The sequence below is a fragment of the Euphorbia lathyris genome, chromosome 7 (genome assembly GCF_963576675.1).
Source record: "Euphorbia lathyris chromosome 7, ddEupLath1.1, whole genome shotgun sequence".
NCBI classification, from domain to species: Eukaryota; Viridiplantae; Streptophyta; class Magnoliopsida; order Malpighiales; family Euphorbiaceae; genus Euphorbia; species Euphorbia lathyris.
In genome coordinates this window covers 39970956-39996241 of record NC_088916.1, presented here as the reverse complement: position 1 = coordinate 39996241, position 25286 = coordinate 39970956, and the positions used below count along the sequence as shown (strand labels likewise).

General features: G+C 36.8%; 2 protein-coding genes across 3 annotated transcripts; both read left to right on the top strand.

The window, feature by feature from the left end:
* Nucleotides 1–728: 728 nt before the first annotated feature.
* On the top strand, nucleotides 729–8819 carry LOC136235466 (probable rhamnogalacturonate lyase B). The gene is made up of 16 exons (XM_066025157.1): nucleotides 729–904; nucleotides 1742–1851; nucleotides 2013–2134; nucleotides 2585–2635; nucleotides 3079–3198; nucleotides 3299–3418; nucleotides 4329–4470; nucleotides 4619–4789; nucleotides 4929–5084; nucleotides 5175–5281; nucleotides 6454–6544; nucleotides 7006–7147; nucleotides 7242–7398; nucleotides 7619–7735; nucleotides 8248–8374; nucleotides 8455–8819. The coding sequence occupies exons 1-16, from the start codon at nucleotides 847–849 to the stop codon at nucleotides 8692–8694; spliced, it is 2031 nt and encodes a 676-aa protein (XP_065881229.1). The 5' UTR covers nucleotides 729–846; the 3' UTR covers nucleotides 8695–8819.
* Nucleotides 8584–15686, top strand: LOC136235467 (rhamnogalacturonate lyase B-like). 2 transcript variants are annotated; one of them, XM_066025158.1, is made up of 15 exons: nucleotides 8584–8725; nucleotides 8856–8895; nucleotides 12331–12452; nucleotides 12530–12589; nucleotides 12917–13036; nucleotides 13110–13229; nucleotides 13305–13446; nucleotides 13536–13706; nucleotides 13777–13941; nucleotides 14016–14122; nucleotides 14195–14285; nucleotides 14357–14498; nucleotides 14569–14725; nucleotides 14799–14915; nucleotides 14999–15686. In XM_066025158.1, exons 1-15 carry the CDS (start codon nucleotides 8712–8714, stop codon nucleotides 15369–15371), a joined length of 1941 nt encoding a protein of 646 aa, XP_065881230.1. In that variant the 5' UTR covers nucleotides 8584–8711; the 3' UTR covers nucleotides 15372–15686. The 2 variants fall into 2 exon arrangements, with proteins under 2 accessions (XP_065881230.1, XP_065881231.1); XM_066025159.1 differs by lacking the exons at nucleotides 8584–8725; nucleotides 8856–8895 and adding an exon at nucleotides 12052–12244.
* Nucleotides 15687–25286: the final 9600 nt, after the last annotated feature.

Here is a 25286-nt window from a genome sequence, read left to right as displayed (position 1 = left end):
TTTGTTAATTTCAATAACAATCAGTTCAGTTCAGTAGCAATCAGTTCAGTTTAGAATTCAGTTCAGTATTTAGTAATTTATCATTATTTATTATAATTATAATTATTTATAAATAATTTATAATTTATTATATATTAATTTATCATTTTTTATTATAATTATATATATATATATCATTATTTATTATAATTATAATTATTTGGTATAAATTGTTTATAAATTTTACGATATTATGTTTACGTTACAAAAAATTAACTACTCCAACTACATTTTAATTGTTTTTACTCATTTTCGTTAACTTCATTTTCATCATTTTCATTCTCTACTCCCACTTCATTTTCCACTAGATGTGATTGAATGAAAATTTATATTTGTATTTAAATAAAAATTTGTATTCATATAAAAATTTGTATTTGTATTTAATTTCATAGGTTTTGAATTGTATGTAAATTTGTATTTGTATGTAATTTATATTTTTAGTTAAAATTAGATCCATTTTTATTCAATTTCATAGACTTTTTATCGAATCAAATTTTTATTTGATATTCAATTTAATTTTATTTTTAATAATATATTTATTTATTATTATTATTATAAACTTATTAACATCTAATATTATTATTAAAATTATTTTAAAATCGATAATTATTAAAAATAATTTTAATCGATAATTATTGCTAAGTTAGAGTTTGGATAATAGTACCAATAAGTTAATATGAACTGTTATATTTGAACAGTTCAACCTTTGCCGCCAGTTTCCGATTATCACTTCCTGACTTCCACCACCGATTTCCGGATAGCACATCTTCATGCCCTCAAATTTTATTTCTAGAGGGCTTCTTTCGGATGAGAAAAAGGCTCTCAAGCATCTTCGGTTCTCTCTGTAACTGCGCTGGTTCTAGTGGTACGCAAATTTCTGACCATTCTTCTTCCTTACTATTGTCGTTACAAGAAATTAACTCCCAACTAAAAACGGCATGAGAATTTCTCCCTGATTTTTTCAATTACCTCTTGGTAAAGAAACTATTGGTTGTTTCCTTCATCAGGTTTATCGTAATAACCTAACATTTTTTTGTTCATAAATGTGCTCGAGGAATTTAAATTTTCCTCACGCTCTTGTTTCCCTTCTATCTATCTATCATAGAGCGGAGCGATCCTTGATTCCATTCAATTATACTTTTAGGTGATATGTAAAGTGTCAGATTCATCAAATTTTAGAAAGTGAAATCTGGCGTACGATTCAGTGGTTGGTTTTTGCTGTATATTAACATTTACTGTGGTAATCAGCTTCACTAACAGTGAACTAGTGAGGTGCATAATTGATCACAATGGGATGGAATTATCAGAATTAATTGCGAGTGAATTTGCTATATTCAATTTTAGAAAGTACACGTTTTGGATATTACACATCCAAATGATCTATTCAGTTGTTAATTAGGTTTGCTTTTTGATCATCTGGAATGCAAAATCTTATGAATAATTAGCTCCTTTGTTTTGGACATTTAAAAGGTGCATTGTCAATCTTGCACAGTTCTCTTTTTCATTGTTTAATTACGTGTTTCTGTTCTTTCTTTCTCTTTTTGGGTACATAGCTTTTTCTCATGTATATGTTATCTGTATTTAATTATGCAATCTAATCCTGAAAAGGGATTCTTTTACGCAATTTTACCTCATTTGGGGATGAATTTTTCATCAACCTGCATTCTTTTCTTATACTGACCCAACTCTGTTTATCTTGCAGATGTACAAAACCCAGATAGGCATTTTGATCACGGTAAACAGGCTCTGACAGATAAAAATTATCAGACTATGGCTTTTCATGGAGTTAGATTGCATATTCAAGATCGCCATGTAATTAAATTGTATTCAAACTATTTGTTATCATAGTATTATTTCAAGGAACTTTACTTTGGAATTTTGATAATTTTATCTCGATTAACTTAAAGAATAATAGCTCCTGTTGTTAAAGTTCTGTTGCTTGTGGTGTTCATTTGCTTCTGTGTTTCCTACAGGTGGTGATGGATAATGGCATAATTCAAGTCACTTTATCAAAACCTGAGGGAATTGTTACTGGCATACGATATAATGGCATTGATAATTTGCTTGAAGTTCTTAATCGTGAAACAAACAGAGGGTATATGATGTTACAGCTGCTTTTATTTAAATAAATTCTTATTAAATTTCTGGTCAGATTGTTTGGGCTACATAGCAGGGGATAGGTCAGTTCATCTGCAGGCCCTTGATGGGAGAGAGATAAAAGCTTTAGTTGAGCTCTTTCTTGTGGCAACAAGTGCCATTACTAGTCTAGCCAGCACCTTCCTATAATCTATTTACTTGTATCTAAAAATATGATGTAAAAAGAATCGACGTGGACCATTGCATCTTTTGGACCCAAGAAAGTTAATTGAATATTATATTTAGGATGTTACTATTCAATATGCAGGCATTGGATTAGATGTATTCTGAATAACTAATTTAAATCTGAATCTAACTGGCAGTGGTCTGCATATGTTTTTCAATTTTTCTGAACTGCTACATAAGCAATTAGCATCACATCATTAATTGAATATTATTAAATGTGCAGGTATTGGGATCTTTTTTGGAATCCACCTGGGGGCAAGGGAATATTTGATGTGTATGCTCTTCACACTTATTTCTTTCCTACATGACTCGCAAAATTGACTGCAATTTAATATGGTTGAGCCAAAATTTCACCAGAGTTTTTTCTTTTCTTCCAAACAATTAATCTGTCAACAGAAGTTCATTACTTAATCAACTAGATATTCTGATTTTTCCCCTTAAGAGATTTTCTGAAGAAGTTGAAATAATATTCAAAATACCTCCTAACTGAATCATTCCAAGTACAGGTGATTTCATCTACAATAATGAATTCTTATATGTTGTATTTATTTTTTAAATTCTTGAATAGCAGAAGCTAGTATGGGATCTCTATTAAATTTTAGATGACTTTTCACCAAGTGTAAAATATAGTAGTAAGCTAAACTACGGTTATGCGATTGACTGAAAAGGAGAGAATATTTGTGCTGATGTGTGAAAGAAAAACTGGTTTCTATGCAGTATTAGCGGAACAAACTTCAGAGTAATTGTGGAAAATGAGGAACAAGTCGAGCTCTCATTTACAAGGATGTGGAATCCCTCCCTGGAGGGCAAGTATATTCCCCTAAACATAGATAAAAGGTTCTTGCTCAAACTAAATGTGGATACCTATGTAGATTCTTTGCTGATTATAATGAGATTTTCAGCTACAAGATTAAAGATCAGTTCCATTTTCCTCTAGGTTCATATTGCTTCGTGGTTCATCAGGGCTCTATTCTTATGCTATCTATGAGCACTTGCAGGAGTGGCCGGGTTTTGAACTTGGTGAAACCAGGATCACTTTCAAACTTCGGAAGGACAAGTATGTAAACTCATAATTTCTTGTATTTTCTGTTGGGATGTTCAAGAAATTTCATGGTTAAAGAAGTAGCCCTTGAGCTATATACAATCATTGGCTGGGAACTGAATACATTGTTTATCTATTCTAGTCCTGGGATTAATTTATTTAATCTGTCATCTAGAGCTCACCATGATGTACTGTTTATTAGGATTAACAAACAGTTGGGTTTCATTAGTTTTGATCTTCAGTAAAATTCAAATGATTCAAACCAACCAAAATGTCTCAGTTTGCATAAAGTTTATGGTCCGGTTGTCTTGCAAATCAAGGATCATAAATGGTTTTTTTTTTTTTTTTTTTTGTAAATTGATTCATCTACTGAGAGGATAGAACTTGCCATCCCATATTGTCATGTGAGGGTCGATGCCATTTGGCTCCAGGTTCACAATAGCATAACCTTGCTTGACTTTAAGGGGTTAATGAGTTGTTGATATTGTTCATGGATTTTAATCAGTATAGCTAATAGATTTAATCCCTTGTCAACTGGGTGCATTGAAGCCTCTGTATTATCATTTATGTTTCCAAGAAATGAAATGGAAAATTCTGGTGCCTTAGTAATGCAGTCAATATGGGATAAGAATTCCCACTTCTATCCACCCCTTGAGTGAAGTTATGATCTTGGCAAGGCTAACCTATGAGTTGAATCTAAAAGTTGCAAAGATAAGTACATTGAATAGCATGTATGTATGTCTAATGTTAGATGCAACGTAAAAATTTATATTCGAAAATCTTGGTAGGGTTTAAGTCAATCAATATTGAACATGGAAAGAAACAAAGACAGGCTAAATAATGCCGGTTTTTAGCTGTTACTTCTTTACTAGTCTACTTATATCTTAATACTTCTGAATTATAGTTTATTTGTTTGATTGGACAGATTTCAGTACATGGCCATAGCAGATAATAGGAAAAGACTAATGCCCCTACCAGAAGACCGAATGCCAGGAAGATGTCAAACCCTGGGTTATCAAGAAGCTGTGCTGCTTGTTAATCCCAAGCACCCAGAGCTTAAAGGAGAGGTGGCTGCGGAATTTTTTTCTTCTTCTTCTTCTGAACTGTTACAGTCACCAAACATTTATGGAATGAGTTTAGAGGCATTGCCTTCATTTATTTTCATTATATACAAATGAAGAAACCTATATATTTTGATATGGTAATTTTATGCAGGTGGACGACAAGTACCAATATTCTTGCGAGAACAAAGATAATAAGGTCCATGGGTGGATAAGCTTTAACCCGGCTGTGGGGTTTTGGCAAATTACACCAAGCAATGAGTTTCGAACTGGTGGGCCCCTCAAACAGAACCTTACCTCGCATGTTGGCCCCACCACTCTTGCTGTAAGTAATTGATCTTGAATGTAGCCCTTATAGATATTGGTCGTGCTAGAGTCATTCATGGTATAAGTCCTCAAACCAACTTTCATATAATTGACTTCAAGTGTCTGACCATAAGAATTTTCACATCAAATTTGAATAGATCTTTCATAGTTCTCATTATGCTGGAAAGGATCTGACTCTAAGCATTAGCCCTGGCGAGCATTGGAAGAAAGTTTTTGGCCCAGTTTTTATCTATTTCAATTCAGCATCACCCAGAGATGACCCTCTTGTCCTATGGGAAGATGCAAAAATAAAGGTTTATGCTTAACACATAAGGACGTGCAGTTTCATGCTCTTAGAAGTTAGTAAAACCCATGAACAATCACTGACTTAAGTTGATTGGCAGATGATAGCTGAAGTGCAAAGCTGGCCATACAGTTTCCCAGCATCTGGGGATTTCCAAAAGTCAGAAGAAAGAGGCAATGTTTTTGGAAAACTACTAGTCCATGACAGGTAGGTGTTCATGAATCCAATGTAATGGAACTACTTTCAATAGAAAAGGGCCGTGGCCCAAGCATACAAGATAAAAAGCTTGTACACTTCCTGAGTTATTATGGATAATGCATATTACACCCTTAAACTTGACAACTTTTACCTATTGGCACCCTGAACTTTTAAAATAACCTATCACACACCTATAGTTGGTTTTAAAAACCTATCACACACCTATAGTTGGCTTTAAAGACCTATCACACACCTATAGTTGGCTCATTCGGACCATCTACCCACAAAATCATCGATCTGTCATCTTTGACAGATAAGGTGGCGTTTACGTGCTATAAAAAAAGAAAAGCGCGTGAGTTCGTTCTGTATGCCGCCTCATCTATCAAAGATGACTGATCAACAATTTTGTGTGCAGGAGGTCCGAATGAGCCAACTATAGGTGTGCAATAGGTTTTTAAAATCAACTATAAGTGTGCGATAGGTTTTTAAAGCCAACTATAAGTGTGTGATAGGTTATTTTAAAAGTTCAGGGTGCCAATAGGCAAAACGTGCCAAGTTTGAGGGTGTAAATATGCATTAAGCCTTTATTATTTATGTTGATGTGGTAATATTCGTTAATTTTTTTTATCACATTAATGAGTACCCTACAACAGTTTCAAGATGGATGTGGTCACAGGCTTGGTATAGGTTAAATTTTAATACATTTGAATGTCCAGCTTGAAGTTCCATGAATTTTGTTTAGAAATTTGGAAATCCAGAATCTCTTTGGATTTTTAATTGTAAGAATATCAGAGATTTTTCAGTACTTCATATTAATGATCTAGAGAATTTATGGATTGCTGTTGAAATAGTCTTTTATTTGACTGAATTTACTTAATATGCCTACCTATGAACGATTTGGTTGCTTTGAACATAACTGGTTCCTCAAACTGGACAAAAGTGAGGACATTTCTGCAGAAGAGATTACCCATGACACAAGGGAGAACGGGTTATAGTAAGTGACTTTCAAATGGATTTTTGTCAAACTTTGTGGTATAGACATCTTGCACGTTTGAGCTAGAGTTAAGTGTGAAGACCAGTAAACGGTAGATTAAATAGAAATGATTAATGATTCTTTTTCATCTTCAGTTGTTATTATGCCACAAACAATTAAACATCAAATTTTTCTATTTGATGCTTAGGTATATGAGTGAGGACTATATTGTAGCTGGTGGTGCATATGTTGGATTGGCCCCACCAGGTGATGTTGGATCGTGGCAGAGAGAATGCAAGGTGAAACCCTTATCTTATTTATTGTGTGTTTAGGACAATCAATCTATCATTAGTATACCTACTGAGATGAGGAAATAAACAGGATACGTAGTTTTATTCACTTTTTTCCTTTTCCCACTTTATTTTTCCAATTATGGAGGAAAATCCTCATAATATCTATATAATACCTACTCTACAAGTAGCATTGGATCTTTTACATGGCATCACTTTCTCCTGCTTTAATCAATATAGAAAGTATGGATTGGAATTTATGTAATGTATTTGTGCTTCTAATTATATGGGACATCTAGTAGTTCCAACATATGAAAGCTCTAGGAGACTTAGATCATACCCACTGCATGTTCCTTGGACATTTGCTAAACAAATAAATGATTATCTACGTTCACATTGGAGCCTTTTCTTGGGGTGATGTCCAAACACAACTTAGCTTCATAATCTTCTTGCTTGTTGCTTCTCATTAGGATTACCAATTCTGGACCACAGCTGATGAGAATGGCAATTTCTTTATTGCAAATGTTCGCACTGGAAACTATAATCTTTATGCATGGGTCCCTGGATTTATTGGAGATTATAAATGTGAAGCTGCCATTGCGATAGTTGCAGGTTTTTTTCATCAGCTAGACTGAGTTTCCCCACTTTTCTTGCCCTTTTGAAGTGTCCCATGTTTTATAGAGTTCATATAATATATGATATGCAGGTTGTAATATTGACTTGGGTGATCTTGCTTATAAACCTCCTAGAGATGGACCCACATTGTGGGAGATAGGCTTCCCTGATAGATCTGCTGCAGAGTTTTATGTTCCCGATCCAAATACAGTGCATGCCAATAAATTATTTGTCGATCATCCAGATAGGTTGGTTGTCCTTAGAATTTAATGTAATTTTGAAGGGTTTCTGTATATTATTTTGACTTTGTTCTTTTGGATCGATTGAGAAAGAATACATGATATCAAAATAATTATTCTCAACATTCATTAAGGTTGATAATTGGGCTGGTAAACGTGTACGGCTTTTATTTGTGGCTCTGTGCAGTCCTCCAGGCTAATGCTTCTGTTATGTCCTTTCTACTGGCAGGTTTAGACAGTATGGGTTGTGGGAAAGATATGCAGATCTATATCCAGACACGGATTTGGTTTACACAGTTGGTCTCAGTGACTACAGAAGAGATTGGTTCTTTGCTCATGTTGTGAGGTGCAGTTTTTTGAACATAAGATTTTACGGATGGGATCTTTTTCGTATTCTAAATCCATATTGAGATTAATTGAGTAGATAACTACATGTATTGCGTTTTTTTTATATGTTTAGCTTTATTCTTGAATCATGATGAGCATGCAAGTAATCATTAGAATATTGCACTAACAGTAAAATCTGGAGAATTGTAGGTCACCAATATCATATCTGCTGAACTTGCTTAAACAACAATCATGATGCCTCCCTAACCAAACTGCATAATATATATATATATATATATATATATATATATATATTTCCTTTGTTGCAATAATTTTGAATTGAAAGGCTTGGGTTTCAAACCCTAGATCTCCAACTTCCACAGAGTGAAGCGGTACCAATTAAGTATATGATGGTATCTTTTTTCTTTATCATTCTTGTTCATATTCTTCAACTCAACTGGTGTTTTCAAGTCCATTGGTTAAAAAGTCATCACAATTTTATCTCAGCCTACAGATTATTATTTTCAACAGGAGGAAAGATGATGGCTCACATGTAGGCACGACATGGCAAATTAAATTCAAAATTGAAAAAATTGATCACAGGAATGCCTACAAATTGCGAGTGGCACTTGCAGCTGCAACTCTAGCAGAACTTCAGGTTTTGACACTTAATGCAACTGCATATTAATTTAATGTACTCTTTCTTGTGCCTTGGTATTTAAAAGCTTTGCTTGGTAGGTTCGGGTTAATGATCCAAATACGGCACGCCCTTTATTTACAAGTGGACTGATAGGGAGGGACAACACAATTGCAAGACATGGAATTCATGGGCTCTACTGGTTGTACCATGTGAATATACCAGGTGCCCGATTAGTTGAAGGGGACAACACCATCTTTCTGACACAACCAAGATGCACTAGCCCTTTCCAGGGTCTTATGTACGACTATATTCGGCTAGAAGGTCCTTCATCTTTATGACTCGCTAATGAAATTTCATGCTCATTTTCGTGTAAGTAAATGTTTTGTTTTTATTGGTAATTTGGGTGAATGTATATTGTTTTGTTATAGGATTATAGTATTTTATATCAATGAATTTGTAATGAGAGATATGTAATAAATGTGCATCCTCTACATTGTAGACACGTTCGTCCATCATCTTCGTTGTCGACATATCCCTGGGTAAGCCTTCAAAAACTGTGAAGTTGTGTAAGTCCTCTCAACATCTCAACCTTTCGATGCAATAAATGGTTAAAATTTAATCCAATTGAGCTCTGGAGATGTCCCTCCAACCACCCTCATTTCTCCATACCTAAATGGTGTGGAGACTCATTTTCAACCAAAATAAAAAGTTCGATTTTTCAGTTTTACTAATTTAAAAATATTATTTTGTTTTTTTGTAATTATTTTATATTAGTTATTTAATATTTTTATGTAAAATATTAATAAAAGGGTTATGATAAACGAAATAATTAAGTAGAGAATATTTATTTTAGTGTAATGATTGATGTAGTGGATTGGAGAAAAATCAATAATAAATTACATTTGTGACTTTTCAATTTTGCTTTTATTTTCCTTATGACATAAATTTTAAAACATAACATTATAATCATGAACTTTGCTCTTTAACAATAGAATGATCCATCAATTTACCATTGATGAAGATGACACTCCAATAGTAGTAATCTTTCATTGCATAGGACATGGAAATGATATGCTAATAATTTTAAGGCCTAAATCATATGCAGCCTTTTGAATTTGTCACTTTTGGTCATTTTGTCCCCTAAACTTATGGGACAACCTATTTGTCCCTTCAACTATTTAAAAGTGGTATTAGCAACCCTTTGCTTTTCATTATAACGGAAACAATCATGACATGTTCTCATTGCAAGCACCAATGTCATAATAAAAAGGGTTGCACACTACTAAAACAAGCTGCAAATGAGGTTAGTACAGATAGTACACAAAGTTCTCTTGTAAAAATTCCATATAGCTTTAACTCTTTCTAAATCGTCTAAATATATGCAAGATGGTTCCAATACTTCTATGAACACTTGTACTAATGTTGGAACTTCATCTTGTTTCCGTTATAATGAAAATAGGGGGTTGCTAATACTACTTTTAAATAGTTGAGAGGGCAAATAGGTTGTCCCGTAAGTTAAAGGGGCAAGATGACAAAAAATGACAAGTTCAGGAGGCTGTGTATAATTTAGACCTAATTTTAACTCTAGAACATTTTGGTTTTTAAAGTCATTCAAACGTTTGATCATGAGAAAAAAAAGGTTGTTTAAAAAGTAAAAGCTCCGGAAACTATGATTTGAAAAATCTAAAATAATAGTTGCATAAAAATGTGATTTTTTTAATTATTAGACTTTTTTATTTTGAAATCGTCATTGGAAATTTCGATTTGTCAACGAAAAATAGCCATAATGCAAAGTTTAAGGGTTATAATGTCCGGTTTTAAAGTTTAAGGGTCATGATGAAAATAAAAGCAAGGTTGAAGGATCATGAGTGCAATTTACCTAGAAAAAATAGAAATTGAAATGGGGAATGGAAATGAAAATAGCTTTGAACTTATTTGTTTATTAGATGACCATTCATTTTGAATAGAATGACATGGTAACTTTAAACTTGAGAGGATTTCAATTTAGTCCAAATTAAAATTTATATATCAATTTGGAAAATTTTGACAAATGATCTGTAATACCAAAAAATTATAAAAATTTAGGTGAATTTGTTAAAATTTGCGAACTTCTCAATGCTAAGTTTGAGGGCTATTTTAACTTTTTATTCAAATTACTTCTCATGTGCACTTTAAATTTGAGATTTTGTTGTTCGAATCAAAATGAAATGAACGATTGGGATTTAATTATTTGTATTAAATGGTTGAAATTATATACATGATTTTTCATGGTCGTTTTGAACTTAACAGAAATCTAATCCTGTATACTTTGAAATTGAGAGGATCTAAACTTATCATATTTATCTCGATGAGTAGAGTAAAAAAAGATACCAATATATATTCCAGTTTCATTAAAAAAAAATGCAATTAAATAAAAATATTTAAAAATAATTGCGACAAAGTTTAGTAGTGGGTTAGAGTACTTTTTTCTTGATAGCAAGAAAACGTTAAGGGAGAAAGGGAATGGGATTCTGGATTTCAGACACAGAGACGGCATTTAAGTGGGGTAATGGGAGAATGAGTTGAACATTGCAAATAGTGGTAGATAATAAGGCAGCGTTTGGCTCTTTCGTGGGAAATTGCGGGCGTGTCAGATAATTATAGTATTATCAAACTATGGAGTGAAATTGAGTGCGCTTTCTAACTTCTAATTATCAAAACGATTGTATGGAATAAAAGAGACCGTAAAATTCCAAAGATTCGATTATCAAAACGATACCAACCTTATAGAAACGATTGAACAACAAATAAAATAAAAATGTACTGGGAAATGAATGAACTTTAGATCTGAAAATTGAAACTAAGGGAACAACTGAGAAATCTAAAGATGCTGAAGTTGGTTGATTGGTTGGGCTTGTTTCATCGTGATTCCTCCCTTTTATAGATGTTGGAGGTAACTTCCTGCTTCTTTCCACTAAGTCACGTTCTCCACCATATTGAGTAACCTCCACTTTGACTTCCACGATGGATTGATATGTACACTTTCTGACTTTCCTGCTTTTTAATTGGCTCACAAAGAACACGTTAAAATATTAACTAGATCTTTGGTTCCTTTAAGTTTATTTTAAGTCCCCCTGATGTCCACTCTCCACTCTAGGAAGTTGGTTTCCCCTAAGATACACTATGGTTTCCCCTAAGGTGAACTATAGTTTCCCCCAAGGTACACTATGGTTTCCCACGCGGTACACTATGATTTCCACTAAGGTACACTACATAGGAAGTTGGTGTCCCACGAGGTACACTATATAGGAAGTTGGTTTCCCACGAGGTACACCATGTAGGAAGTTGGTTTCCCACGTGGTACACTTTTTGCGATGTTTCCTCTGAGGGAAACTGAGGTTCACTCTAGGAAATGTTAAGTGAACGATGTACTAGGAAAATATGAAAAGTTTCCCGAAATGAAAATTTTTCTAAACAGGCTTTTTAAGGAAAAGTTTCCTAAAATGTTCTTTTAAGAAAAAGTTTCCTAAAAAGAAAAGTTTATCCACGAAAAGAGTAAACCAGGGTATACATCAGGAAAATTTATTTTTGGTGCAAACACAGTAACAAGTGTTTTAGGATAGATTAAGGGGAGGTGTAATTTTGAAAGATTATGGTAATCTAAAAGCAGCAGCGATTACTTGAATGTAGGTATTATTATAAGCATTGATCTGGTTCACCAAATTGTACAAGGGGCGAGTAGCGACTAAGTAAAGAGAAAGTTGTAGTGAAGAGAATGAATGCTTTAACTCCAGTTTAAGCAAACAATTTCCTATATAATGTAGATTGTGTTGTTGAAATAGCATATTAAGTAATAAATATAATACTATGCCACTAAAAGGGGTGAAACTCTATATTCAAGATCGTCATGTAACCAAATTGTTTTCTCCTTCCATAACCATAATACTATTATTTTCTCTTATTTTATTCATCGTTTTTCATTCTTGTTAATTTAGGTAATGATAGATAATGGAATTCTGCAACTTACCCTTTCAAATCCTGAAGGAATTGTCACTGCCATTCACTACAATGGTATTGACAATCTGCTTGAACTTCTTAACGACGAATCTAATAGAGGGTAACCCATACTTTCTACCTATATTTACCTTTTCTTTTAAATAGGAATATCTTTTTTGGTTATTACAAAATGTGTAGGTATTGGGACCTTGTTTGGAGCTTGCCAGGAACTACAGGAACAACTGGAATCTTTGACGTGTATGTTTCTTAATTAATCTTTTATTTTCACTTTAATTAAAAGACAGACATATTTTTGATAAAAATTAATTAATGTGTATGAATGTATGAAATAAAGACTGTTTAAAAAAAAAAAAAAAGGGCGGCCCGGTCGCATTACGCGTCCCCGCTGAGCGAGGGTCCGGGGAGGGGTCCCACCACAAGGGTGTATTGGGGGCAAGCCTTCCCTTGCCATTGGACATGGTGCACTTAAAATTCATGGGTGGACAAGTAAAACATAATTTATCTCATGTATTTCCCAGAAAACATATGAATGAAATTAGTGATAGTTGGTATTAATTGATGCAGGATTAAAGGAACAAGTTTTAAGGTTATAATGGAAAGCGAAGAACAAGTAGAGGTATCATTTGGTCGAGGATGGGATCCTTCTATGGAGGGGAAACTGGTTCCATTAAATATAGACAAAAGGTATACTTATACATATCATATCATATGATGAATGAATGAATAAATAAATGATGGTTGAAATTGATTGTTGTAGGTTTGTGATGCTTCGTGGTTGTTCAGGATTCTACTCATATGCCATCTACGAGCACTTAAAAGAATGGCCTGGTTTCAACCTTGCTGAAACAAGAATCGCATTCAAGCTTAGAAAAGACAAGTATTCATTCATTCATTCATTATTTCCTATTGGATATTCATTAATCAATTTATACTAAAATTGGAGAATATATAGGTTCCATTACATGGCAGTAGCAAACAATAGGCAAAGGTACATGCCATTACCTGATGACCGTTTGGCGCCAAGAGGGCAAGCCCTGGCCTATCCTGAAGCTGTGTTGCTTGTCAATCCAGTCGAGCCTGACCTCAAAGGAGAGGTATCACTCTCGAGTCGAGTCTAGTCTCATCATTTGGATTAACTAATTAACAAATATTAATTAATGACAAATGTAACAACAACAACAAGGTGGATGACAAATATCAATATTCATGTGAGAACATAGACAATAAGGTTCATGGCTGGATTTGCATGGACCCACCACTGGGCTTTTGGCAAATTACTCCTAGCGATGAGTTCCGATCAGGTGGCCCCCATAAACAGAACTTAACTTCCCACGTCGGTCCCACCACTTTGGCTGTAAGTTCTTTTTTACTTTTAATTCATCCATCACCACCTAATTCTAATTTAACTAATTAAGGAGAATCAGATGTTTCTGAGTGCTCATTATTCTGGAGAAGATTTGGTGCCAAAATTTAAAGCTGGTGAAGCCTGGAAGAAAGTGTTTGGTCCTGTTTTTATGTATTTGAATTCTCTTACTATTGGAGTTGGAGATGATGATCCACTTTCACTCTGGGAGGATGCTAAACAACAGGTTTTTTTTTTTTAAAATTTCAATCAACAAGAATCTATATTATATTCTGTAATGACATATTTGATGTAATTCAGATGGAGATTGAAACCCAAAGCTGGCCCTATTGTTTTCCAGCTTCCATAGATTACCCAAAATCAGATCAACGGGGGAATGTTAGCGGTACACTATTTGTCAAAGATAGGTACTTTTTGTTTATGCTGTCAATTTCCCTAGAGATTACATGATATGTCTGATTAATGATTAATATATGTAGATTTATTAGTGATGAGTATATATCAGCAAATGGAGCATATGTTGGATTGGCCCCACCTGGAGAGGTTGGATCCTGGCAAAGGGAATGCAAGGTAAGGTTATTTTCTTGATTAAATAGAGTATATCATTCTTTGGAATAATGAATTAAGTTATGGCATATTAGGACTATCAATTCTGGACCAGAGCAGATGAAAATGGCTATTTCTCTATTAGGAATATACGTACTGGTGACTATAATCTTTATGCATGGGTTCCTGGTTTTATTGGTGATTTCAAGTATGATGTTCTCATTACCATTCTTCCAGGTAATTTCTTAATTACCATTCTTTTTTTTACTTACATAGATATTCATGTGTTGTATATATATATAAACAGGTTCTGATATAGATATGAGCGTTCTTGTATATGAACCTCCAAGAGATGGTCCAACATTATGGGAAATTGGAATTCCTGATCGTTCTGCTGCAGAATTCTATATTCCTGATCCCAATCCTTTGTATATCAACAAACTCTATGTTAATCATCCTGACAGGTTCGTATTATTCTGCAAAGACTATGTTACCATATAAATAAATTAGTTCTGAATTTCTGGGTTTGATTGGCAGGTTTAGGCAATATGGATTGTGGGAAAGATATGTACAGCTGTATCCTGATGGAGACTTAGTTTACACAGTTGGTGTTAGTGATTATAGAAAAGATTGGTTCTTTGCTCAACTTAACAGGTTACCTGTTGTTTATTTCAATTATTAATTAGTAATAATTGGATGAAAATCCTATTAATTAATTAAATTGATATTGGATGCAGGAAGAAAGATGATGGGACATACCAGAGAAGTACATGGCAAATAAAGTTCAAACTAGAGGAAGTTGTTGAAGATGGGATATATAAACTGCGGATTGCACTTGCATCAGCAACTATTGCAGAATTGCAGGTTAGAATGAATGATCAGAAAGCAAACCCAATATTTGGAAGTGGAATGATAGGGAAAGACAACTCAATAGCAAGACATGGAATTCATGGGCTGTATTGGTTCTACAACATACAAGTAGAAGGGAGTAGACTTGTGAAAGGAGAGAATACAGTGTTTTTGACACAACCTAGAGCAACTAGTCCTTTTCAGGGGATTATGTATGATTACATTCGTCTTGAAGCACCTTCTTCTTTTTCGTATGTGTAATTATTAAGTGTAAAAAACCCAATGATTCAATTACCGAATTCCACCCTAATCTTTACATTTTTCGATGATTAGATCGAATAAATTACACTGCCATCATGAAACTATTATTTAAGCAAATGGATAAATCATTGAAAGAGAGGGGTCTGCCTTGCTCTGGTATACTGCCAGCTCATCCAGGCCGGGGAATTCAACACTTCACTTGCTTTCGTAGACCTACTGCTAATAGGAGAATGTGATAAATCACCCTTGTGTGCCTTCACCCTCAAAGCATTTTCTCCAAAGTCCAGATACTACATCTATCTTTGTGGAGTTAATGTTCAACACAAAATCTCTTGAATTAAAGCATGCATCTTAAACTGTCCCATATATTTTAAAATATTGAAATAGTACTCCATAGAATATATATAAAATAATATTTGGAGATTACAAGAGGCGAAACTGTTGAAATACCTTTTCACATGATTTTGATTTGACAAAATTATTTAAGTATATGATTAAAAAATATTCTAAACACACTAAGTTTAAATGCTTTGATTTATTACACTAATGTGTTTGTTCAATATTGAGTTAAATTGTTTATAAGACATAAAGACTAAAAGGCTAAAGGCCCAAAGGAAAGTCAAAAGCCCAAGACAACTCGGCCCGTGTAAACAAAACGCTGTCGTTGTGGACAAAACGCAGCTCAGCATGAAGAAGGATCTGGAAGACTCTCTTTATCTACTTCGGAACGAAGCTGCTGAGTTGGACGACAAAGAGTACAAGACAGCAGCTGAGCAAGGAACAACTTCAAGACAAAGTATTTCTACTTTGGGTAAAGTTCAGAAGACACAGAAAGCTGTCTGGAAGACTTTGCCATAAAAGGCGAAACATTCTGACTGTCTGTCTAAAAGCTGCTCAGCACTGACTGAAGACAGAAGATACAATAATCTGATTGGCCAACGACACTGAGCGTGTACTGAGTGACAACGACATCAAGCCGTTTCCCTCCAACGGTTATTTCGAAATTTGAAATAACCGATACCTCATGTGTCACTATAAATAGGCCTTTCAGTTGCTTCATTCGATGCAGATCTTCACCAAGCCATTACGCTGACCAAATTTCTACTTGAAGAATCTGTGTGAAAAAGCAAAGCAAATACTTACACCAATTTCCATATTACTGTGTAAAAGTCTAGAGTGATTATCCAATCATCTAAAGTGTCTTAGCGATTGTTGTTTAGGACAAATTATCATTTCTAGAATTAGAAAGGAGAGGCTGAGTACTCGGTTATAGTACTCAGCAATAGAATAGGAGTGAGTAGAGGTATAGAGGAAGGTACTCTTGTTATACTCAGCTTCTTGTTGTAAAAGGTTTGATGCTCTACCGTTAAAGAGCTCAGTAGAGAATTCGAAAGCTCGGAACGTGTTCCGGGGACAGGACGTAGGCATAGAGGCCGAACCTGGATAAATCTGCTGAGTAACATCGTTCTAACCTTAAACTCCTTTAATATATATATTGCTTGCTTAAACAAAACTGACCAAGTAAAGAGGTCACGCTGAGTTGTGTGCATTGAGTATCTGAGTTCAGGAATAGACTCAAGTGCTATCTCCTGACTCAAAGAAAGAAGCTGACTTAGTCACCAGTTGATTAAGCCAGTGTCTTACTTCACTCAACGCGCTGTGAAATTCCTTTTCAAAGTAAAAGAAGTTAGCCTTAACGTACTAAAATTTTAAATAGTTCCTATCCCCCCCTTGGAACTAACCTGTTACGTTATAAGGGACCAACAAGTGGTATCAGAGCTTAAAAGCTCACTGTGAAAGGTTTAACTACCTTGAGCTGATCCCCACTATGGCTGAAAACAGCACTCGGTTTCTCCCAGGAAACCAGACAACTCAGATCTTACCTGAGGGGCTGTCCATTACTCGGCCTCCCCTATTCTTCGGGTCTAACTACACCTTCTGGAAGAATAGGATGAAAAACTTTATTCAGGCAACAAATATGAGTGCATGGCTTTCAATAGTCCAAGGCCCATTTGTTCCTGTCGAAGTTGTGGCTGGCCAAACAGTTGTCAAAGCTGAGGCCAAATGGACAGAAGATGATCTCAAGAAGATACAAAACCACGCTTCGGCTATAAACATGCTTCACTGTGCGCTTGATGATGTAGAATATAACAAGATTTCAGGTTGTGAGTCAGTGCAAGAGATCTGGAAGAAGCTGGAGGTCACCTACGAAGGAACCAACAAAGTAAAGGAGTCCAAGGTGAACCAGCAGATGAGACTATACGAGCTGTTCGAAATGAACGATGATAAAGGAATCTCTGACATGAATGCAAGGTTTACAAACATCATCAACGAGCTCAAGAGACTTGGGAAGATCTTCACTGAGGAAGAACAAGTCAAGAAGATTCTTAGGAGTCTTCCTAAAAACTGGCAAGCAAAGAAGACCGCTGTTGAGGAAGCTCAAGACTTAACCACCTATAAGTATGATGAACTCATCGGCTCACTGCTGACCTATGAGATCTCGATGAAGAATTTCGAGGTGAAGGAAAAGTCTGAAGACAAGAAGCAAAAGTCTCTTGTCATGAAAGTTGACTCCACTGATGGAAGCTCAACAGACGATGAAGAGATGGCTATGTTTACCAGAAAGATGAAAAGACTGTTCAAAAAGAATGACAAATATTCTAAGAAGCCTTATAAAAAGTTTGATAAGTACAAAGCTGACTCCAGCGACAGCAAGTACAAGAAGGACAACTCAAAGCCCATTACTTGCTTTGAATGTCATCAAACTGGCCATATCAAGTCAAGCTGTCCCTCGCTGAGGAAAGAAAGAAAGAACGGCAAGAAGGCAATGGTGGCAACCTGGAGTGATAGTGATGATTCATCATCATCTGAAGCTGATGCCACTGAGTCAGCGAAGATTTGTTTCATGGCTGACGAACTTGCTGAGCCATGTGCTTCTGAGCATGCTGACCCCTCCATTGCATCTGATGATGAGGAACATTCAACTGAGGTAATATCACTACCCTTGCTCAGAAATGAAATGGTTAATGCCCAGAGTGATCTTTACACACTTGTCAAAAAGTGTAATAAAAAGGTTAGAGCACTCAGCAGGCGATGTGACGAGGTTGAGGAGGTCAAACTGAGTGACCTTCGATATCTTCTTCAGGACAACTCAGATTTGCATAGTAACATTGGAATTATGCAAAAGTTTGTCTCTGAGGTCCAATCAGATTCTAAGAAACTGAGAAAGGACGTCACATCCATTTAGAACCAACTAAAGGTTCCAAACAAAAGAAATATTCCTCTGAATACTCAGTACCGAAGTACTGGTCAGCAGAGATGGAATCCTCAGCGGAATGTCAAGTGTGACTTCTGTGGGAAGAAAGGACACACCACAAAGGTGTGCTGGCACGCTCAACACTGGGGTGCTGACCAGTCAGTGAGACATCTGTTAGACGAGGTGCCGCGGCCTAATCTCCCGGGCGGACCGGGGGGTGGACAACCTCATGGCGACGTAAGCGGTGATTGGCGCCGAAAGCAACCAATCGCGGAATCAAGCTGCTCGGCAGGACCGGAGCTCGGAGATATGGAAGAGTCTCCACCCACGAATGGGAAAATGAACACCGATCCCTTGCGGGAGACCGGTGTGGGTTCGGGAAACTTAGGTACGAGCCGAGAAGGCTAGCTCCTTTCCGGAGAAAGGCTACTAGGCACCCCGACATCGCCCGGTTATGAACCACCGGCCTCCTACTCAGCATGTTAGGCGATAACGGACTAATCGTATACTTCTTTAAGTTTAAAATTCATTTGAAACCCTTTTCTTTCTCTTTTTGGAAACCGTTTTGAGCATATGATATTGAAAAGCCACATCAGTAAAGAATCACCCATTTATGTTTATACATACACAGAGAGGGGGAAGAAAGAGGTGATTTATTTACAACCGTATTTAAATGTTATGTTGTGTGTCTATTCTACATTAACTTATTTCCCCAAAACGATGTTTATTACATGGTTCGCGCCTTAATCGCCGTTGGAACGATTGAGGTGCGTTTTAAAGCCCCGTTGGATGAAGTTTACCCGAATCGCCGTTGGAACGACTCGAGTATTTGAAGACGTTTGAGATAAAAACCTTTTAACGAGAAAACGTGGTTAAACATACAAGTCAATTTTATTTTGTACAAATTCTTTAAGAAAGTGATTCGAAAATTCTATTATTCACAACGAAAACGATTTTAATTACAATAATCCTTTAATCCGCCTTTGGAACGGACTAAGGTTTTAAAACGTGGTGTTTTGAAGACGGTTTGAAATGCTAACAAAAACGACTCTATTTATTCACATTAGGAAACTCCAAAAATTCATTAGTTTAAATAATTCAATTGAAAACTCTCTTTTTTATGATTTATTTTCCCCACTTATTTAATGGACTCTCTAATTGTTATACTTACAACAATAAACTTATTTAAACTAATATTCACACTCAAATAAAGCCTTCTTGGAACATGGACCCATGAATGGGCCAAAAGAATAAAGAAAATAGTTTAGACACATATATATATATACATTTAAATCGAAAAGGAGAAGATAAGAAAATAAGAGTTAATAAAAGGAAACTATATAATACATATATGAAAATGCTAGATAAAATACATTTATACTTTAAAAATGCTAAAACAATAAGTAAATCTTATGGATAAGAAAATAATATTTACCCAAAAATAACTTCCTTCAATAATTAACGAAATAACCCAAATGTTCCTAAAACTATACATATATATACATAATTAATATAGTTTAAATACCAAAAATGACATATACTAATATCCGTCTATTGTTTCTCAAAATATCAAATAACTTATATTTAAACATAGCCTAAGTTAATAAAAAGGAAATACGTATATATATATATTTATACTTATATTGTAAAATAAAATAAAAATGATATACCAATATTCTAAAATAAATATATATACTAAAATTCTTTAATAATTTGAAAAGAATATGTTACGTAATTATATATATATATACTAAGGATTAAAAGTCTAAAAGTTAAGAAAAAGGGACCGAAATGACATTTTTTACATTTTGGCAGATTTACCGACGGAAAATCCGTCGGTAAACAACCTTTAGTGACAGAAATGGCAAATTACAGCAGCACTCCAACATTTTCCAGATTTATTCAAAAGCATTAAATTAAATCTAATTCAATCGTTTTGGACTTCCGAACTACCAAAGATGGATCATAGTCGAAAACGGAAGTTCCTAAAACGATGTTTTTATTTTAAAACGTTATTTGGAAACCTCTTTTAAATCAAAAACTTATAATTACAACATTTTCGATACCCGAACTACCTTTTTATCGGATCACGGTTCGTATGGGGATATCCAAAACGAGGTTTTTATTTTAAAACAAAACCGAATTTTATTTAACACGAAACGAAAATTAAATAAATACGCTAACTAAATAAAACGTGACAAAATAAATAAATGACTAAAGGAATAAAAACTATAGCATAAAAAAATAAATAGAAGGAGAGAAATAAATTAAATAAAATAAAGAGTCTAGTCCTCGGATAATACCTTTGATTCGGTATCTGACAGTCGAAGCCGATTGATTCCACGAACCACGAGCTCCCGATTTTAATAAAAATTTAGTAAAAATTGAACTTAGGAAATTTGGAATTTTTGAGAAAAAAAAATATTTTTCTAAAAAAAAATCCACTCCCTCTCTCTCTAAAAATGTTTAGAGTGAGAAAGTTTTCCTCTCAAAAAAGGCCCCCCTTTCACCTTGGGATCCGTGCCCTTATATAGGGAAACGGATCCCGGAACAATGGGCGACGCCCAAAAAAAATTGGGCGTCGCCCATTGTGGTTGGGCGATCGCCCAACGGCGTTGGGCGAGCGCCCAACGCGAGGTTGGGCGCCCACGCCTAACCCTCGTCGGGCGTCCGCCCGACGCGTTGGGCGTTCGCCCGACGTGGTTGGGTGCCCGCCCGACGACCCTCGGGGTGTGCCCCGCGCCGTCGGACGCGTGCACTCCGTGGCCGCCGAGCGCGCGTTCCGCGCAGCTAGACGCTCGCACGTCGCGGACGCCGAACGCGCGCCTCGCGCTGCCAGGCACGTGTGCTCAACGGCCCACGAGGGCGCGCACCGTCAGCGGTCCCAGGCATTGCTCGGGCGTGGAGAGCGTGCCACTCGCGGTGCGTCCGACGGACGCCGCGCGCACGTCTCGAGCCGTCAAGCGGGCGTTCGACCATCGTCGTCCGCGTGCGGGATGCCGTTGCGTGCCCGCGCCGTGCCGTTAATTTTTCTCAGCTTATTATTCTTTATATATTTTTCAAAACTTCCGGAATCAATCGCTTCGACCGTCTTGTTTCAGGTTTTCGTCACAGGTCCTCCGACTCGATGTCTACAGTTGCCCCTACTTTTCTATTTTGACAGTGATGTGTGTGGTTCGAAAACGTTTTTTTGCTAACGTAACACATGCAATGTAAAACATATAAAAGTAAAAGACACGTAACGAGTAGGAGGAAACATACCTGACCTTTGCGCTGCACGCTCCGGCGTTGCTCTCTGACTGCATCAGACTCTGCTTCGGGCTGCACCCTAGTTCACGACCGCGGGGATAATGGCTAAATAGCTACCCTAGTTTACGACCGCGGGGATAATGGCTAAACAGCTACCCTATTTCAATATTGCGGGGATAATGGCTAAATAGCTACCCTGATTTACGATTGCGGGGATAATGGCTAAATAGCTACCCTATTTCAAGATTGCGGGGATAATGGCTAAACAGCTACCCTATTTCAAGATTGCGGGGATAATGGCTAAACAGCTACCCTATTTCAAGATTGCGGGGATAATGGCTAAACAGCTACCCTATTTCAAGATTGCGGGGATAATGGCTAAACAGCTACCCTATTTCAAGATTGCGGGGATAATGGCTAAACAGCTACCCTATTTCAAGATCGCGAGGATAATGGCTAAACAGCTACCCTGATTTACGACTGTGGGGATAATGGCTAAACAGCTACCCTATTTCAAGATTGCGGGGATAATGGCTAAACAGCTACCCTATTTCAAGATTGCGGGGATAATGGCTAAACAGCTACCCCATTTCAAGATTGCGGGGATAATGGCTAAACAGCTACCCTATTTCAAGATTGCGGGGATAATGGCTAAACAGCTACCCCATTTCAAGATCGCGGGGATAATGGCTAAACAGCTACCCTAGTCTACTATCTTAGGTAAATATGGCTCAAAAGCAACTCCGGTCTGCGACCATGAGTCAGATGGCTCAAAAGCAACTCCGATCTGCGACCGTGAGTCAGATGGCTCAAAAGCAACTCCGGTCTGCGACCGTGAGTCAGATGGCTCAAAAGCAACTCCGGTCTGCGACCGTGAGTCAGATGGCTCAAAAGCAACTCTGGTCTGCGACCGTGAGTCAGATGGCTCAAAAGCAACTCCGGTCTGCGACCGTGAGTCAGATGGCTCAAAAGCAACTCCGGTCTGCGACCGTGAGTCGGATGGCTCAAAAGCAACTCCGGTCTGCGACCGTGAGTCAAATGGATCAAAAGCAACTCCGGTCTGCGACCGCGAGTCAGATGGCTCAAAAGCAACTCCGATCTGCGACCGCGAGTCAGGTGGCTCAAAAGCAACTCCGGTCTGCGACCGTGAGTCAAAATGGCTCAAAAGCAACCCTGGTCTCTAAATCGACCGTAGGTGTGTAGTGATGCATATAGATGGATGAATGTAGCCTAGTCTATGGATGCATGTAAACACCTATGTGTGTGTAGGTGACTGTGCGTGTGTTTGAATGTGCATAAGTGTGGCTTATGTGTTTTGCTTTATGCGGATGTATGGACATGTGTGTATGCGAACTATGTACATGTGGATGAAATGCTCGGATGGATTCCCTTTTCATAGGCTTGGAGGATTTTTGTAGCTTCAGATCGAGAAATGATGTTTCGGGCCGTCCCCAAGGAGTGCGAGGATGAGGGCGAGGTTAAGTTGGAAACCAAGGGTTGTAAGGATAAGGATTTGGTCTTAATGAGCTCGTGTCAAAGGGGCTCTCGCTTTTAACCAGAGTTTGACGTATTCATTTTTTCCCTAATTTTTGCCTGAGCTGCCCTTTTCGGGTTTTCAACTCAACGGGATCTCTCCGATGTTCTCTATCTCTCCTTTTGCATGAACTGCCCCTAGGGGTTTTCAATTCATCTTTTCTATATCTCACTGATTTTCTCTATCTCTCCTTTTGCTTGGATCGCCTCTTTGGAGGTTTTCAATCCAACCTTTTTGTTCAATTTTTCTTCTTTTTTTCTTTCTTTCTTGATTGTGAATAATACCGGATAGCACAGGGGGTTTATATTCACGGGCCATTTCTATGCTAATCATTTGATGATGAGTTCATGCCCGATGCCTTCGTTAATGGAGAAGCTTCCGGAGTGAGATGGATGTTGATCTGATTGTAGGGCCGTGCCCCCGATTAAAGTTACCGTCTTGGTGTAGGTTAGAAGTTGATGCGGGCGTATGCCCCTGCCAACTCGAGGTGAGATTTCGTGTGCGCCAAACTAGGGATACTGCCGTTGGGAGTAGCTATGGAGGAGAGACGCTTCGGTCGAAGTTTGACCCTTGAGAGGACCACATAGGAGCAGAGGAACCAGACTTCATGGAGCATGAGAGAGAGGAATAGTCTTTTTTTTTTTAGTTTTTCTTTTTTTATAGATTTTGGATCGGTTTATGGGTGTTGGGGTGATTTCAGTTGAGATGGGGTGCCTATTGATGCGGGTGTTTTTATGGCAAATGCAACCGTCTAGCTTAAGTAAAGCACTTGGCAAACATACATTGAGTTGATTACTGCTCAGTTTATTAACCACTGTCACCGAAGTATGCCCTTTCGGGTTTTCACACTTCAGTTATTTTAACTCTCTCCTTCTATCCCCGGAATTTTCAAATAAGCGCCCCACGGGGTTTTCACTTATTGGGGTGTCCCTTATTGTTGCATAGGCCGTCCTTTGCGGATTTTCAACCTATCGGGATTTTCTTTCTTTCTTTTTTTTTTATTTTTATGAGAAGGATTCCTCGGTTCCCTCGAGATTGATTAAAGTTCTGAACTTTGTTGCCGCCTTCGGCTTCCCTTGACTACGCATTTGATCTTTCTTCGTTACAGTGAGCTTTTCTCGTACATTTGATCACACATTTGTTGGACAATGTCAACCGTTCTTGCCACCTTGACGCCTCTTGGCTGATCACGTCAGCTTTTGATTTATTTTCTTTTACTTCCGATTGACTTGACTTTGCCCCAGGGCCTTTTTAGCATCATTTTTTTTCTTCTTCCTTTGTTTAACTTTGAGTCATCATAGGTCTAACCCTTTCGTTGATCCTGGAACAAAATACTTTATCGCTGATAGGTTAGTTGCCCCCGCCTCGTTCTAAATGGCGCACTCCTGTACTTGTGTCCCCCCTTGGGGGGAGAAATCTTTGTCGGTGCCTCAGTGTAAGTATGGCTCTGAGGGCTTGTTGCTTGCTCCATATTTTCTTTTCTTTTTCTCTCTTTTGGACTTTGTTGATTGTCGCTCAATCTTCTTCTTGGCAAAAGCCGGTGAGAACCCTTCGTTTTATGGATCTACGTCCGACTTATCATTGTAGAGTCAGGGAATCGCTTCTCATGATTTATTTTGCTTTTTTTTTATTCTCTTAATTTTCTCTCTTCAGTGGTTAAGTACTGAGCAATAAGTATATTCTAGAGCTTATGTCCGTGCCATGATAGAAGCGGGAATATCTCAATTAAGTGGATATCAAATGTAAGTACGTATGTTTAGGATAAACTTGCGGAAACGAAATTTCATTGAATTCAAAAGGAGGTTAATAACATCTTGTGGAATAGAAGATAAAATAAAAGACAAGGATAAAGACTACAAGTGCAATCCTCTCTCTC

Excerpts from the sequence above, each read along its gene's own strand:
- LOC136235466 (XM_066025157.1), top strand. The coding sequence starts at position 847 with ATGAGAAAAAGGCTCTCAAGCATCTTCGGTTCTCTCTGTAACTGCGCT. Across the intron at positions 4,790-4,928 it reads TTGGCCCCACCACTCTTGCT|ATCTTTCATAGTTCTCATTA; the intron begins GTAAGTAATTGA and ends AAATTTGAATAG. Across the intron at positions 8,375-8,454 it reads CAACTCTAGCAGAACTTCAG|GTTCGGGTTAATGATCCAAA; the intron begins GTTTTGACACTT and ends TTTGCTTGGTAG.
- LOC136235467 (XM_066025158.1), top strand. Across the intron at positions 12,590-12,916 it reads ACAACTGGAATCTTTGACGT|GATTAAAGGAACAAGTTTTA; the intron begins GTATGTTTCTTA and ends TAATTGATGCAG. Across the intron at positions 14,726-14,798 it reads TATGTTAATCATCCTGACAG|GTTTAGGCAATATGGATTGT; the intron begins GTTCGTATTATT and ends TTTGATTGGCAG.